At 32.9% G+C, this 15338-nt stretch overlaps 3 protein-coding genes across 5 annotated transcripts; 2 read left to right on the forward strand and 1 right to left on the reverse strand.

The window, feature by feature from the left end:
• The first annotated feature begins 406 nt into the window (after positions 1-406).
• LOC116342590 lies at positions 407-5987 on the forward strand. Of its 3 annotated transcripts, none has more exons than XM_031770266.1 (12): positions 407-473; positions 2615-2850; positions 3038-3251; positions 3384-3426; positions 3503-3547; positions 3648-3713; positions 3792-4104; positions 4167-4289; positions 4390-4505; positions 4585-4640; positions 4856-5149; positions 5217-5987. In XM_031770266.1, the coding sequence occupies exons 2-12, from the start codon at positions 2699-2701 to the stop codon at positions 5415-5417; spliced, it is 1623 nt and encodes a 540-aa protein (XP_031626126.1). In that variant the 5' UTR covers positions 407-473; positions 2615-2698; the 3' UTR covers positions 5418-5987. The 3 variants fall into 3 exon arrangements, with proteins under 3 accessions (XP_031626126.1, XP_031626125.1, XP_031626127.1); XM_031770265.1 differs by having other exon boundaries at positions 462-608; XM_031770267.1 differs by lacking the exon at positions 407-473 and adding an exon at positions 804-822.
• Positions 5988-7184: 1197 nt separating this feature from the next.
• On the reverse strand, positions 7185-11367 carry LOC116342516 (ero1-like protein). Its single transcript, XM_031770163.1, has 6 exons — positions 9914-11367; positions 9540-9800; positions 8642-9104; positions 8340-8556; positions 8123-8273; positions 7185-8057 (listed from the first exon to the last, which is right to left on the reverse strand). The coding sequence occupies exons 1-6, from the start codon at positions 10052-10054 to the stop codon at positions 7845-7847; spliced, it is 1446 nt and encodes a 481-aa protein (XP_031626023.1). The 5' UTR covers positions 10055-11367; the 3' UTR covers positions 7185-7844.
• Positions 11368-12329: 962 nt separating this feature from the next.
• LOC116342622 (protein masquerade-like) lies at positions 12330-14141 on the forward strand. Its single transcript, XM_031770306.1, has 6 exons — positions 12330-12590; positions 12649-12705; positions 12786-13205; positions 13285-13323; positions 13401-13592; positions 13661-14141. The coding sequence occupies exons 1-6, from the start codon at positions 12488-12490 to the stop codon at positions 14026-14028; spliced, it is 1179 nt and encodes a 392-aa protein (XP_031626166.1). The 5' UTR covers positions 12330-12487; the 3' UTR covers positions 14029-14141.
• Positions 14142-15338: the final 1197 nt, after the last annotated feature.

Raw genomic sequence — 15338 nt, forward strand, 5'->3', positions numbered from 1 at the left:
CTTTTTTAAAGTGTCGTTATAGAAAATGTGCGGAACAGTAATGCTTTCTCTTCGCTCACTGACAACCGTTTGTGCGATAGGAAAATATGCCGTGGCAGCAGTACCGCCGATAATCCGTCACTGTGACAGCTGATACGATGTCAAATACATGCGTTGTGCAGAGAGTGTCATGTGTTTCCAAAATGTGCGTAGAAAATACGCATGTTCTGAACGGATATGACGACAACGAGAGCGAATGAACGATATGCTGTCATTTTATCGGTTCGATTGTGTGTGTTACACTTCTCCGTCAAGCAGCATAGTACAACAGCAGGACAACGGTTTGGTTTCAATACATACACTCTTGATTCACACTGTGTCAAATGCGATCCAATCGCATTTCCAACATAAGCAAATTATACATTCTTTCACTTTCACATTCAGTCCTCTTACAATTTCGTTCCTTTTTTCAGTATGTTCGTGAAAGCTCGACGGTGAGGCCCGAATATGAGAAAATTCCAGTGGTCATTTGCTGCTGATTTTTCTCGCGTCATTGTTTGTCATTTACTGTAGAGACAGTGTGTGTGTGTGTTATTGAAAGAGAGATTGGAAAAAAGAAGCAAGGAAAAGTAATAATACCTTTTTTCATTGTAAAATATTCACGTTTCATTAATATTTAAAAAAATATTTTCGACATTTTGGTTTCATTATTGATTTATCAAATCGTTTGAAGAAATTTTTTATTTTTTGTGTGTATTTCGATTAATTCGGAACGAGTGATTCATTGTTTATAAAACGTCATTGGGAGTTGGTTGCGTTTTTTTATTATCATAAACATTTACGGTAAACATTTTCGGATGGTAATAAAAGTGAACAAATTGAGTTCATGCCATGCATTTCGCTAGTTATATTTTATCGGAAATCCATCATACGACACATTTAAGTGGTAAACCCTACAATTTCACGTACACAAATGAAAATGAATTTATCGAAAGGGACGCTGTGTCGAAAAAAAAACTATAGATAAACGAACGTCGTCGTCGAATATAGTAGTGGTCGAACAAACCATCGCCTGTAATTTATAATGTAAACATGTTCGCGAATGAAATTAACAAATAAAAAAAGCTCTACCCCACAAGCGACGGAATACTTTCACACAATAGCGCGCTTTTGTTGTTGACATTATTTTCCATTGCATTCATTCCATTGTCGCCGTCAACGTATTGGATACCGACTTTATAAGCTTAATATTGCTCGAACAATTTAATGAATGAAACAAACAGTAATAAAAACATTTTTTTATGTTTGGCGCAATTGACTCTACAACAATATACATTACCTGTTCAAAGGAAAACAAATGACGTAGTTCTCATCGTTCAAGAAATGAATACATCGATGTAAAATTCATTAAATCGCTTCTTTGTTATTTTCTCAGTTTTCAAGCGTTTCCTTGAAATTTCAAAGACCCATTTTTTTTTCAAAGGAAAGTTTGTTGAAACAAAAAAATGAAATAAAAAATAAATAAAAATCAATATCTGTCATTTATCGGTTCTATATTGGCATTGGATGTAAATACGGTGTAATACCATGCGTCACTTGGTAATACCATGGTTATTTTTGGTGCAACAAGTTACCATCCCCAATTATGTCTTAATAAAGAAAATGAGTTAAAAATAGAATTAATTCATTAAGTGCGTCATATCCAATTATTGACGGTTCGATTTTGAAAGGTCAACATATAGAAACTAATTCTCAAATTTCTACTAATAAACATGTTTTTTCTTTTTTTGAATTATCATCGTTCATCATGACCGGTGGTCATCAAGATCATTCACATTATTTCGAACTTTTCGTGATAAAGCACTGAACGTATTTATCTGCACGTATTTATCAACAGTGAAATAATAAAAAAAAGTACAATATGACCAATTTTCCGTAATAAAAGATTATCTTTATGTTTATACTTTTGCCAATGTTCTTCGGTGAATTGATTTACGATATCCAATTTTCGTAACAATGGATGTAAAACAATACACATCCAATAATTATTTTCAGTTGCTCTTTCATTTTCGATGGCACAAAGTTTCAAAAGATTGTAATTTTCGAGTGTTTCATGGAGAAGTAGTATGATCAAATTTTGCCCGCGGCTTTTCAATTTTTTTCTTGCTATATGTAGACATATAGAGAACGAACGACACGAATCTCCAATATATTCTAAGTGCATTTAGAAACGACACCAACAAACATGCAATATTTATGTAAATTGGATTTTTGTATTTGTCGTCGCGTACTTATTACGATTTTTTCCGCGATGCTGTTCAGATAGCGCAACAAACATTGTGTGTTTTATTACAAATGAGCCCCATTCTTATCATTATCATGGCATCGCAATGAGTAAAACGAGTGGGGAATATAGCTATTTAATATATGAGTATTGTGGTGTTTTAGTGCTAAAGTTGAACTCTACATGCATGCATGTATTAAAAGATCAACATTTTCATTTCGAAGAAAAGCGAGAAATGTTTTATCCACTTTTCCACCACAACAACTACGTTCTAATGAAATTCTTGTTCCAGTGAGGTCATTTAATAATGAAAAATTCCAAATTCCTTCCTTTTGTTTTGTAAAAATGTAGGAGACAAGAGTCGAATTAAAAGAAGATAGAATCCAAAGGCCGCAGTACATCATCTAGTGAATTGAGACACGTATAAGACACAGAATGGGTAAAAAACGGCGAAAGAATCAACCACGATTAATACCTGAGCAAGATAAGCGGATATGTGGCAGCATATGCTTGTGCCAATTAACTATTGTGCTGTCATGTGTATCGATTGTTTATTTAAGTGTGGCGATTTACATGCCCACATACAAGTAATTAATATTAAATATTTATATTGAAGACAAAGCATCGAATTTTTAATTGCCTAACTATAAGCGATAGGCAAATAAAAAACGATATCCAAACACAATAAACACATATGGTTTATAGTATATGTATTTATTGTTCATATAAATTAAATTATTGACCGAAAATTTTTATTTTTCTATATGCATTCAGAGCTTTTCAATCGGGTTTCGAAACGGAGCCGGTGATGTGTCAGACATTCCATACGTTTTACGATAAAAACTATTGTCCGTGGGTATCCTGCGGTGAATGGTGTCTAACAAAAACTTCTGGCTTTTGTCCTCAAATGTATGCGACCACACGACGGAATGGTACCGAAATGATGTTTGAAAACTGCACACGATTTACACGAACTACTTGCCCTGAGGTAATTTCCATTTTATTGCTTGCAAAAACTACGAGAAAAGCATTGTTATACATTGTTAGCATTATATGCTTGAAGCTCTTATTCAAATACGAAACGAGAATTTAATTTTCTTTTTTCATTTTCAACTCTCAGGTTAAACAAGAAATATACAAATCCAAGTATAATTGTAACAATGGTAAATTCCGTCGTTTCAAATACTAACAAGAAGCTGAATATATTTTTTTATTCTCTTTTTTTTCTAATTTTGTTAGGAACTCAATGTAGCGCACTCACGGGCCTTTTTGATTGTTCGCTTGGTAAGCACATTTTCTCACTTGTGAATTGTAATTTACAAGAAAAACGGCAATTAATTTTCTCTCTTTGTGCCTTTCGTCTCTGACTCTCTTAACATTAAAGGTCATTGTCGTAATGTTTCAACACACTTTTTGTGCCACTATAATGCCGACGGGATCACAATTGAAGGTAAGTGTTTTAATTGTTTAAATATTGTTTTCCCGGGTGCGGTTGCGTACAATATTTAATAATAAAATTCTATTGAAGCCGATCGCGATAATATGAAATTAAATGGATTTTTTGACTGTAAAAAATCACGTTGCGTTAAATTGAACAAGCCACCGACTCGATGTGATCGATACTGTCCAAAGGTGACCACAACTGCCGTAAATGTCATAATTATGATCGACGACTCATTGATAACAGCCGAATGCGATAATGGATATGCGTATAATGAAGCAAGAGGAAAGGAACAGGGCATTAGACTTGCGGAACGAAAACAAATTTGGAATGAAACTGATGGAATTCTATTGACCAATTGCTTTAATGCAGACATAGACAGAGATGGTGATAAGATAAGGTAATTTTAATTACCAGCTGAGTGCGGGCTCAATTTGTTATATGTTTGTTTATTTATATCAGAGCCACCGATTGTTTGAATGGAACACTGCTAAAGGACACAATCATACCGAAGCCCTTCATGAATTTTACACAGTTTTGGAAGATTTACAATGATAGCAAAACATATGTGGATCCCACTGACAAGTGAGTAGTAAAGAACATTATTTTTGTTGCTGTTACTTTTATTCTTAAAATATTCAATTAGAAATATCAATATTAAAATAATCAAATTGTTCACTTGTAGATTTTTACCAAAACAATCGAGCTTAACCATTTATAATTCAAGTCAGCTGTTTGTCAACTTAGAAGGATGCGTGAATACGTTAAGGGATGAATGTATGGATTTCTTACACACACATGGTCAGTTTTCTATTCAATTTCGTGAATTTACAATAAGAACAAAATTATTATTTTGTCTTTTGTTTTCATTATTATATAGGTCGCGATGGTCTCAACAATACAGCACAATCACGTTACTTATGTTACTATAATAAGGTGAGTGAAAATCTAATAAAAATGTGATGCACTTGATTTGCATTTAAATTCCTATAGCAATTAGTTTGTCGAGTGATTGTTATTTACATCGTGATTAGCATAAAATCTATTTGGTGTACGGAAAATGTCAAAATAAATCCATCACAACTATTTCAATTTGTATAGATAATAAATACGATTTATTCATTTTAAAATCGATAAAATCGATACTGTAGGACGACCCAACAAAAGTATTGGCACGTTTTGATTTGAATCGGACGTGGCAGCATTTCTTGATCTTTTTCGGTGTACCGTCTGTATTGTTTGTTGTGTCGTTTGTATCGTTGTGTATTATAACACGTTCGGTGAAAGTCGGCGATGACGCAAAAATGCGCTGCAAATATTGTACGGATGAGAATTCAGACATCGACGACATTGATGAGATTGCAAACAAATGCGTTCAACGTCTGAATGCAATCGAAGAAGCAGTTAATGAACAAGAGAATGCAGAACAACCGAGCACAAGCAAAGTAATTTCATAATACATTTTCACATCTGCGCATTTTTTTTAAAACTCAATTGTTGTCTTTTTGCCAGTCATTCTATCAGCAATCTCAACCAGCATATAATGAACCCAAAGCGACGACTAGTAGAGCGGCATATGAAGAACAAGACACATCAGGAGCAATTGCACCACCAATTAATTTAAGTCCATGCACTGAAACCACCGAGAAAAGCAGCACCTCAACAAACATCGAACTCAAACAAGCCGAAGACAAACCGTTAGTTATACTTTAAATAGACAGATATAACAAACGTTTTTATAATCTGATTACATTCGATCCCACGGAAGTAATCAAGCTATGATGATTATTTTATGTCACAAAAACAATATCGAACAGAGAGAAACTGGAATAGACAGATATATTATATGTATTTTGTGACAATTTTATCTATCAAAGAGGAAGAAAATTCATTCATCAATAACAAAAGTGAGTTGTAAACTGTTGTGTCAAAAAGATAAAACTCGTTGTGAAAACAATGCGATATGACAAAAAAGTGATTAAAATCACAGAAAATAGAAATGATTCAAGTAAATTTTTTAAATTTAGTTTTGAACTCTTTCAAATCTTTCTAAGACCGTAGTCCAGATGAAATTCATATAGTGACTTTTTATATACAATTTTACCCTCAATCAAACTAATAGAGATCGAATTTTTCGAACATATTTCCAATTTCTTTATCAACAACAAGCATTACATATATTGAAAACTGAAGTTTCCCACTGATTGTGACAAAAATAAGAACAAAAAACATACAAAAACAAATGAACTCTGACTACCTCACTTTCAATGAAAAAAAAAAAAACAAATATTTAGCAATCAGATTTAGAATCTTAACTAAATAGCTACAAATAAATCTTCGACGTAAACGTTTACATTTTGAGTATCAGCATTTAGTTTGTAGAAGGATAAAAACTAAACAATATTACATCAAACCGTGTCAACAAATGAAATTCTTGTTTGTCATCTGAAATGAAAAGACTTCTAATGTAGTGTGGAAAACGAAAGTGGTTTTAAGACTCTGAATCAACAATATACTTTACTTAGATTCGATTTCGAGCATGTTTTAAACGTTTAAATAGTTCACAGCAAATCAAAGGACGGTGAAAAAATTGTGTTACGTATTATCAATGATAAAAATGTATTAAAAATTTGTAGTTGGGTCTATTATTTCAATTTTGTCATAATCAGAATGAAAAAAAGACGAAAAATTAACTGAAATTGTAAGCTAGCTAAAAATATATAAATGGGCATTTAGTGAAGACCAAACTCATGACTAAATGCATTTTAAATTAAATTATGCATTCAAATCCAGACAAAAATATTAGTAAATTCGAAAGCAAACACACAAGAATGATGAATGAAAGAATTGTGGTTTTTGAACTTACCTTTAGACATGTAAATAAATAAATCTAATATCTGTATGACTTAAAAATGACTCAAGAGATCTATACCGTAAAATAGTTAAAAGAAAAAATTCCGATCTTTATACTATACACTAGTACATTATAAAATATGTTGACTGTGCCTTCAGTGTTTTATGGGAACGTTATTCATTTTCAAAATATAACAGTTATATACTATGTGAATCATGAATGTAAATTGCTCTCAGAAAGAGTTCTATCACAACACAAACACACAATAACTAGCACGGTCATTCTGTTTGTACAACACACTCCAAATAAATACAGCACTTAACTGGTGTGCTTTCTATGCAGACTCATTTAAGCTTTTTTTGGAATTTTAACATTTTACCGTAAGAAATTTTAAATTTGCATTACGACTAACCGACAAATTTATACACGCTCTTCAACTTGCTTTATAAAAGACACTCTTTGAACAAAAAAAAAATATATGTGCACCTTGTAAGCTAAATAATTTTACTTGAAATAAAGAATGCATTTCATTTTCTTTTGTCATAAAAAACAACTGCATTTTTTTTTGTTTTTCTATAAAATAACACGTTAGTTTATTTTCAAATTGATTCTATTACATCTAAAATATACAAAATGTGTTTTTGTGTGTGAATGTGATGTACATCGTTATCCAATTCTTATAATGGTATCATTTTTTAATTTGTTGACGGAACTGTTGAATATGTTCAATGCAATAATACAATATTGCATTTATAAAAAAGGAAGGTAATTTCTTATGTATAAAAAAAACAAAACATAAAATATCAACATGGTTCAATGCTTCAAGAAAAAATAATAATATATAAATTAAAGATTAATCACTTGTGTTCAAGATCCGAGCCCCATTATTCCGAATTTTTCCTTCTTCATTAAGTAGGTAGTTTAATTGCACTGTGACTCATAGCTGTAGCTCGTAATTTTTGAGAGGCGATTATAGTTTCTACAACTAAATTAACAAAAAAAATAGATCAAATCAATTTCTATAAATGATTATGAACAGGAGGTGGCGCCTATGCTGCAATAAATACTACTAGCTTATTGTATTTGCACTTCATTTGTTGAAATGTGTGTTTTGGCCCAACAAAAAGAATTGGACGGTGATGGGAACTATTTTGTGAGATGGTTTGAGCAAATTCGGTGCTATTGTGAATTGGGTCAATAAATCGGTATTTTCAATCAAAGTGAAGTTAAATCTTTGTGCGCTCATTGACAAAATTTATTAAGTTCGCCTAATTTTCAATTCAATGCTACCTCGTCACCTTCCGAAACTCTTCTAACAAATTTATCGAGTTCGACAATCTTCCAAATGCATTAAATAATGCCACAATTTCGCTTCGTTTAAGTTTGAATTTTTGCCGCAGTGTTTCTTTCATACTTTTTGGCTGTTGTTGTGGAACATCGATTTCAATTTCAAATTTTCCTGAGTAAAGAATCTTCAAAGCTGTGCCCAATCCTTGTATCTAAGAATGAAATATGCCATTGTTATTAATTTCATTTATTAAATTTCAGTAAAAAAAAGACTTGCCTGTAGTTTACCCCAAAGCTTGCATTTATCGCATCCAACACAGTCCATAATTTTGGAGATATTACGGAATTTTTCACGAAAATCTGCCTTCAATTGAGCTGAAGTAGTGCCGTTGAACATCAGGCTCTCGTTGAAATGTGATGGAAATGCTCTGCGCAAAAAAAGAAGGAAAAAATTAGTAATTTTTCATTAAAGAAATAAATCAACCACAACTCACTCGATGATGTTCAAAATATCCTTGACGGCCGCTTGGACCGATTCGTCTTCATCCTTGTTGCCAGTGAAAAATTGTTCCTTTCGTAAGAATGGGGCGGCTTTTGCAAGTGCACGCAATTCCAGCATGTAAACGAAATAGAGATTTTTTAACCAACTCGGTCCTTCGCCTTTCGTAGTTTCCGGACTAAATCGATTCATAAACTCTTCCGTATTTTTACCTAAGGGGAGAATCGTAAAGGAATAGAAAAACGGTGGAAATATAATATAAGGAAGATGAAATTGCAAAAGAAAGTGAATTCCTACCCCAAACGCCTTGCGGATCAGATAATAAACCTGTTCCTTCCGACAACAGGTAATAAGAACACAAATGTATATTGATGCTCGAATGCATGCCGGACAATAATCGATAGAAAGCTCGTTGTTCCATGCATAAATTTTTCAAATGTTTTGGCACCTTGTTGATATGTGTTAAAAGGGCATTTGTTGATGTTCGATCAAAGCAATTCTCCAAATAGATGCTGTCCCATATACGATGGGCCGATTCTCCGCGATATCCCGTAAATCTTTCGGGATTCAATAGCAAATCGACGTATTCGGCGCCATTTTCATGATCGTCTAGTATACAGAAATTATCTTGGCTTTCATCGAAATCCGCCCATATTTCGAAACCGTGCATCGCTTCTTGTGTTAATGTTTTATTCAAATAGCTCAGCTCCAAATTATGATCACGCATGCAATCATCGATATGCTGACTTTCCGGCAGGTACTGGAAGGGCATAATTTAAAGAAATTAAACATAATAAATTCATTTAATTTTGTACATTTGCTCGCGATTCAATTCACTATTTGATTTTTTTTTTAAATTTCGATTTTATCATTTTGTTCCAATCAACATGACGTCAGTGAGTGCTAGACATGAAAATGCATTTTGATATTGTGAAATTGAGTTTTGTAGTCACGTATTAGATATTTTCAAAAGACACGTCATAGACACTAATGGGTTCGCTCATTTTAATTGGCTTTTTTTTTATCGGAGACACGAAATCGGTGTTTGAATATATGTGTGATATAAGGAAATCATTTTTGTTTTACATTCAAATCGATTTGAAATAATGAAACGAAAATGTGGCAATATTTTATAATGATTTCATCAATTTATGGAAATGTATAACCATTGCGCGCACATATTGAAATGTCTCACCTTAAAAACGAACGTTTCTTGTTGGTGATGTCCTTTCAAACCTTCTGGAACGTCGGTTTCCGAACAAGTGCTAACATGACATGATCGCATTGCACATCGACTATCGTCCGTCCAAAATGGGCAATCTTTCTTCAGGTTCACTTTGTAAAACCGAAAATAGTCGCGAACCAGTAAACTCTTTAATCGCGGATAAATTTTATTATTATTGAAGAAATCAACCGTGTCTATAGTACAGCTACAATCATCTATAGAACCCTTGAGCTGGTGAACAAACCGAACAAAACGAGAAAAATATAATTTTTTAAATGTTAATTTAGGACAAAAGAAACACACAGGCATGTAAATATAAAAAATTGCCGTTGACAAATATTTACCTCACAAAAACAGTTTCTGTCGTCACCCGTTGCGGGTTTTTTCTCCGAATAGAAGTAAGCATCGCAACAGTTGATTATTTTTATTATTATAAGAATTGTTATAAAATAATTGACGGACCTTATCGACGACGATCCGCCCATTTTGCTAAAATGTTTTTTTCTTTAATTGAATTGATTTCCTTTACGCGAATACTGCAAATGTAGTTAATTGTTTGTTACACGCACTGTGAATTAAAACGGTGAATTTAACGAAACAAAAAAATGAGAATTGAAGCACATTCATAAACAACATATGGTTGCATATTTCATTTGCGGCGTCATATAGTAAATATTTACAACACAAAAGCAGCTTGTTTTTGGCTCATTCTTTTTTCTTCTGTGTGTATGTTCAATTCAATTTTTTCCCACACTTTTGCTGTTTTTCTTTTATCGCACACATTTCGGAGGTGTAAAACTTTTTTAAAAATATTCTTTTAAACAATTCGATCACTCAACTAGTTGTCAGCTGGCATTGAATTCGCGATTTTAAATTGTAAAAAAATAAACAAAATCAACTTCCGATTCTTAGGTAAATCAAAACCAATTACAACTAGTCACGTCCGCACTTGTAAAATGTTCAATAAAGAATGCGATTGAAAAAACGAATGACGATATGGTTTTTTCTATTTCGTACAGTCTCGCACAAGTTCACTTTCTCTTCTTCTTCTTCTGTTTCGTTTGTCATACATGCTCATTTGTGATAGTTGCGCGAAATTTTTATTTACTACATTTCATTCGATTGCAACACAATGTGAAACAAACAAAAAAATAACCATCGAGTCAAATGAATCAACGAATTGTAGAGTGACACGCAGGCCAATTCACAACTATATATACTATAAAGGTTTACGATTCTTTTTAGCGATCATGTGTCATACAATGTTCTACATTAATGTGAGCGAAGAATATAAATATAGACGTCAACATGATAAAATACACACTGTGTACGCGAATTTTTCAACTTACACTTTTGAGTATTCCATATTTTTTCTCGTTTATTTGTTTTCTTATCGCATCGTCGTCAACTTTTTATTCATCTTGCTCGCACTTTTGATATTTTCATCTTTCGTTCGAATGATTTCTTTTTTGTCAAATATTGTGACACGGTCCACGTAGGTAACTACACCGACTCTGCTCTATCGCTAAAATGTCGCTGAACAACAAAGACTCAAATGGAAATGAATATATGTGATTTTCTACTTTGAAATGGGAATAAAATCCATTTTAATTGTGCTCACTAGCCGCAGAATATGTCTGTCCTTAAATCGAACTCTTAAGAACACATTTTGCACATTTTTAGTCGCTTATTAATACATCGAATTACGTTAATTCCCTCATTTTTCATTGTTTGTGTGATGGAAGAGAAAAAAAAGATGTAAATTATTTCAATGTGAATGTTTCGAATAAAACGAGAAAGTTGTGTATATGGAAACGTCAAATAAAGACACATCATCGTTGTGTTGGACTCTATCGATATGTTTGTGTTTAGAAAACGAATGAGCGAATGTGAAACAAAACAAAATAAAATACACACCGATGGAGAACGGCAGAGTGAGAGCATTGTTTTTGACATTTACAGCAGAAGGTGCCGTATGTGCGACTGCGACAGAAGGAAATAACATTTTCCTGTCACTTTATACGTATTTCAACACGAACCCAGTACTTAACCATTTGTGGTGGATTTGAATTCACAGTCAGGCTGTACTCACGGCGGTACATTTGAACTTGAAATCTTAAGTACATTCACACAGCTAAATATTTTCTGTTTTGCACAATATAATTTCTTTGCATATAATTATTTAACCAAAATTTTATTTTAGAAAAAATTGTATTGATGTAGGACTGTGTTGTTAAATGGACAATGTAGTATAAACACAGATGCATATACAAGTAGCACTCGTTTTGCTCCTTTCAATATCGCTTGGTAGCTGATGAGAAAAAGCGACCAATAAATTGCTTAATTTGTTGATTTTCCTAATTCTTACTAAAGGATGATATTCAAATGTTTAGTTCGTGTGAGATATATGCTAATTTCATGTTCAACTATATTGAATTAAAGAATTTGATGTATATCTAAAATATCACAATGAATAAAAAGAACATTTGATTCACAAAATGAGTGATTGCTTCACGAATCACAAAATTTATTCGTCAATTTTTCAATCGAACTGTTCTTTATTTTGAATCTTCTATTTCATTTTATTTATTCATTTATGGACTTATATGCGTGGATTTTGTGCTCATTTCATCGTCGATCCGTCCAAAAGATGTGTGTGTATAAGAAAAATATTATAATACAAAATGGGCAAAATGTAAATGATAAAAATGCAAATCAACGATTCCGAATAGCGGTAAATTAAGCAAGACTCCACACAACGTTTCAACTCAAATATAGTTTATTCAATTGTCTAAGTTATCATTCAGTGAGATGAAAACATTCTATTGGTGATGATCAAATAGAGAGTTTTCTGTGTGATCTGTGTTGTGCAAAATTTGAAAATAATTTTTTTTATCTGAATATTCGAATACATCAAAATGAAAATGTTTTCGAAGCGGGTGTTTTTGATTTGTTTATTTTTTCTAATTGGTGGAACCAAAAGTCAAATTCCACAATCAACTGTTTATGATTTATTTAATTGTAAGTTAAAGTAATAAATTGATTTTTGACTCAGTTTAATTTATTGGCAATTTTACAGTAATATTTGAATCTGCTTTTGGTATTGATTCATACGAAAATGCAAAGGTGTGTCCAGGTGTGTGTTTTCCCATTTATTTTTTGAAAATTAAGTTCATTTCATGAAAAATTCAACAATTTACCCATATTACGACTTAGGCATTTGCATGCCAGCTCAAACGGCCATTTTTTGTCCGGGAGTACTCGATCAGGTTCAATGTTATACGCCGAACGCTTTATGTTGTGTTAGACGAGGCACTCCTTATGAGCCACACAAAAAACAAAATCAATCGCCTGCAAGTGATTTGAACAAATCAGGAATGCATTCAAATAATTCAAGTAGCCAAAATGATTCGACAGACACTTGTCCTGGATATTGCATGTTGAATACTTTGGAAGATTCGTGTGAAAGCCCAGCTGTCATAATACCCCATACTTCAAATTGCGTTCAAGATACCGTTTGCTGTGATAATACACGAGTACCGGTAACACCACGGCCCACGAAACGACCACGTCCAACAACACAAGCACCAACCGTTTCATGGTCTGGCCTAACTGATGCAAGAAAAGAGTGCCCGGGTATTGCTTAATCTAACCAAAAAAAATCGGTTCATTTGATGAAAAAATTCATTTATTTTCTTCTATCACAATCTAATAGGTATATGTATAGCTAACTTAGTTCGATTTACATGCTACGGTAAGACATTTTAATAAATACAATAACTTATCTATGAGATTGACACCTTTTTTACCGAAATGTCATCAAATGTGAAGGAAATGCTGAGATAACCGACCTCTTTAAATGCAGAAGACCAACAACCGTTTGCTGCGCAGCTAAAGAAGTGGTACACGAAACATTATTCGCGATATATCAGAATGAACCAATACCTCTAGGGGTACATTCGCATTCGCATGGACACGATTCAGCACAGAAAATCGGAGACACCGATTTAAATAAAGGCGAAGGTTTGTATTAAATGCGTTTCCAAAACTTTTTTTTAAACTGAATTGAATGACTCGATTTCTTTTTTTAGAATTAATGTGCCCAGGTGTCTGTGTCGAGAATCAATTTACTGAGTATTGCGAGGCTTATTTGGCCACCAGTGGCATGTGCGAATCAGGCTCAAAATGTTGCGTATCAAAAGAGAAATATAAGGGCAAACTAACTGATTTACGTACACCAATTTGGAATAATACTTCATTGATACCCTTGAATACCGCCCAGCTAATTGCTTTAATTGATAAAACGGATGCAGTAACAAAAACTTCTAAGCCAACCGAAACTGATTTGAAAAAAGATACCGAATTAAATGCAGCGGCTTTAAATACAAAAACCCAACATTCCAACACATCTCCAGAAATGAATTTAGTTAAAAAAATCGAAGAATCAACAGAAAAATAAAGATTTCTTACGCAATCTTTAAGTCATTTACATTTAAATCGTTGACACAACACCAATTTTTCTTGTAAAAAAACACTAACTTAAACGTACAAATAAAATTGTCAAAAATCACCACAAAATTCTTTCTATTTCGATGTCATCTCGTTTGATCTTTCATATCATTGAATCATTCCATAGGTATTCAACTTTCGCTTGGAAATCCGATTCGTCATTCAATTTATTTGCACTTTCATTTCACATTCCAGTTTTCATTCAAATAATTTGAATCAAATTAAGAAAAATACACGTCGGCAACATGAGAATATTTATATAGATAAAAATGTAGTGCAGACATCTTTTTTATTATTATTGTTAAAACGAGTGTAATTTACTGTCATGGTTTTGGTGTTGTAAAACCTTTTGTGTTTTATAAGTGACAGCTTGTAACTATTAATACTCGGGGTGGCGTTAAAATGCAAAAAGAGATATAATCATCAGATGCAGTCATAGGCTCATGGCTCATAACGATGTATTTTCATTGGAGAAATCCAAATTCCACGTTTACTTACGCACTGACTCTATTATCAGTCGTCCATTATGCGTATACAACCGTCATGTCTTTGTCTGTTGGAATGATAATTGGTAGATGTATAAGCGTACATTATATGGTTGCATGTGATTCTATTCCAGAATGCATTTATCTATTCTATCTCTGTCTTTCGCAGCGCGTATCATCGTTAATTTCTCGGTTTGCATGTTTTTTTTTCTTCTGATCCATCGCTTCTTCTTCATGGTCGCTTTAACATTTAAACGTGTGTCGTCTGCGACTGGTTTTTTTTTTTGCATAAGTGTGTGAATGTTGATGGAAGATATACAGAGAGAAAAAAACTACTCAGCAAGAAAAAAAGGGAAATGGAGAAATGGAGAAATGTTCAATGGTCAATATAGCGTTGAAGCGAATGCAGAGAACAGCTACGTACCGTAATGAGTATCGAAGACATTGAACGAACCACATCGATGGAATCAGAGTCAGTGCGGTAAGAACTTTCTAGTAGTGATGATCGAGTGAGAAATCAATACACAATTTGTTTTAAACACACATTCGGGGTATTTAAAAGTGATTTTTACCATTTTATTTGATTGTAACTCTATATTCCGAAAAGTGGAGTTTCCTTAAATTACGCTTAAGTTCCATTTGTGGGTGTGTCGAATTCGCAAATTAAATGTCTTTTGGCACAAGAGTTCGATCATTTTCTTCAAAATAACATTTTCACCATTCAAATGTTGAATTGATCAAAAATTATTCGATTTTTGACAAAATCAAATTTATA

This window comes from Contarinia nasturtii, unplaced genomic scaffold, assembly GCF_009176525.2.
Source record: "Contarinia nasturtii isolate CC-2019 unplaced genomic scaffold, AAFC_CNas_1.1 Cnas_scaffold_864, whole genome shotgun sequence".
Classification (NCBI taxonomy): Eukaryota; Metazoa; Arthropoda; class Insecta; order Diptera; family Cecidomyiidae; genus Contarinia; species Contarinia nasturtii.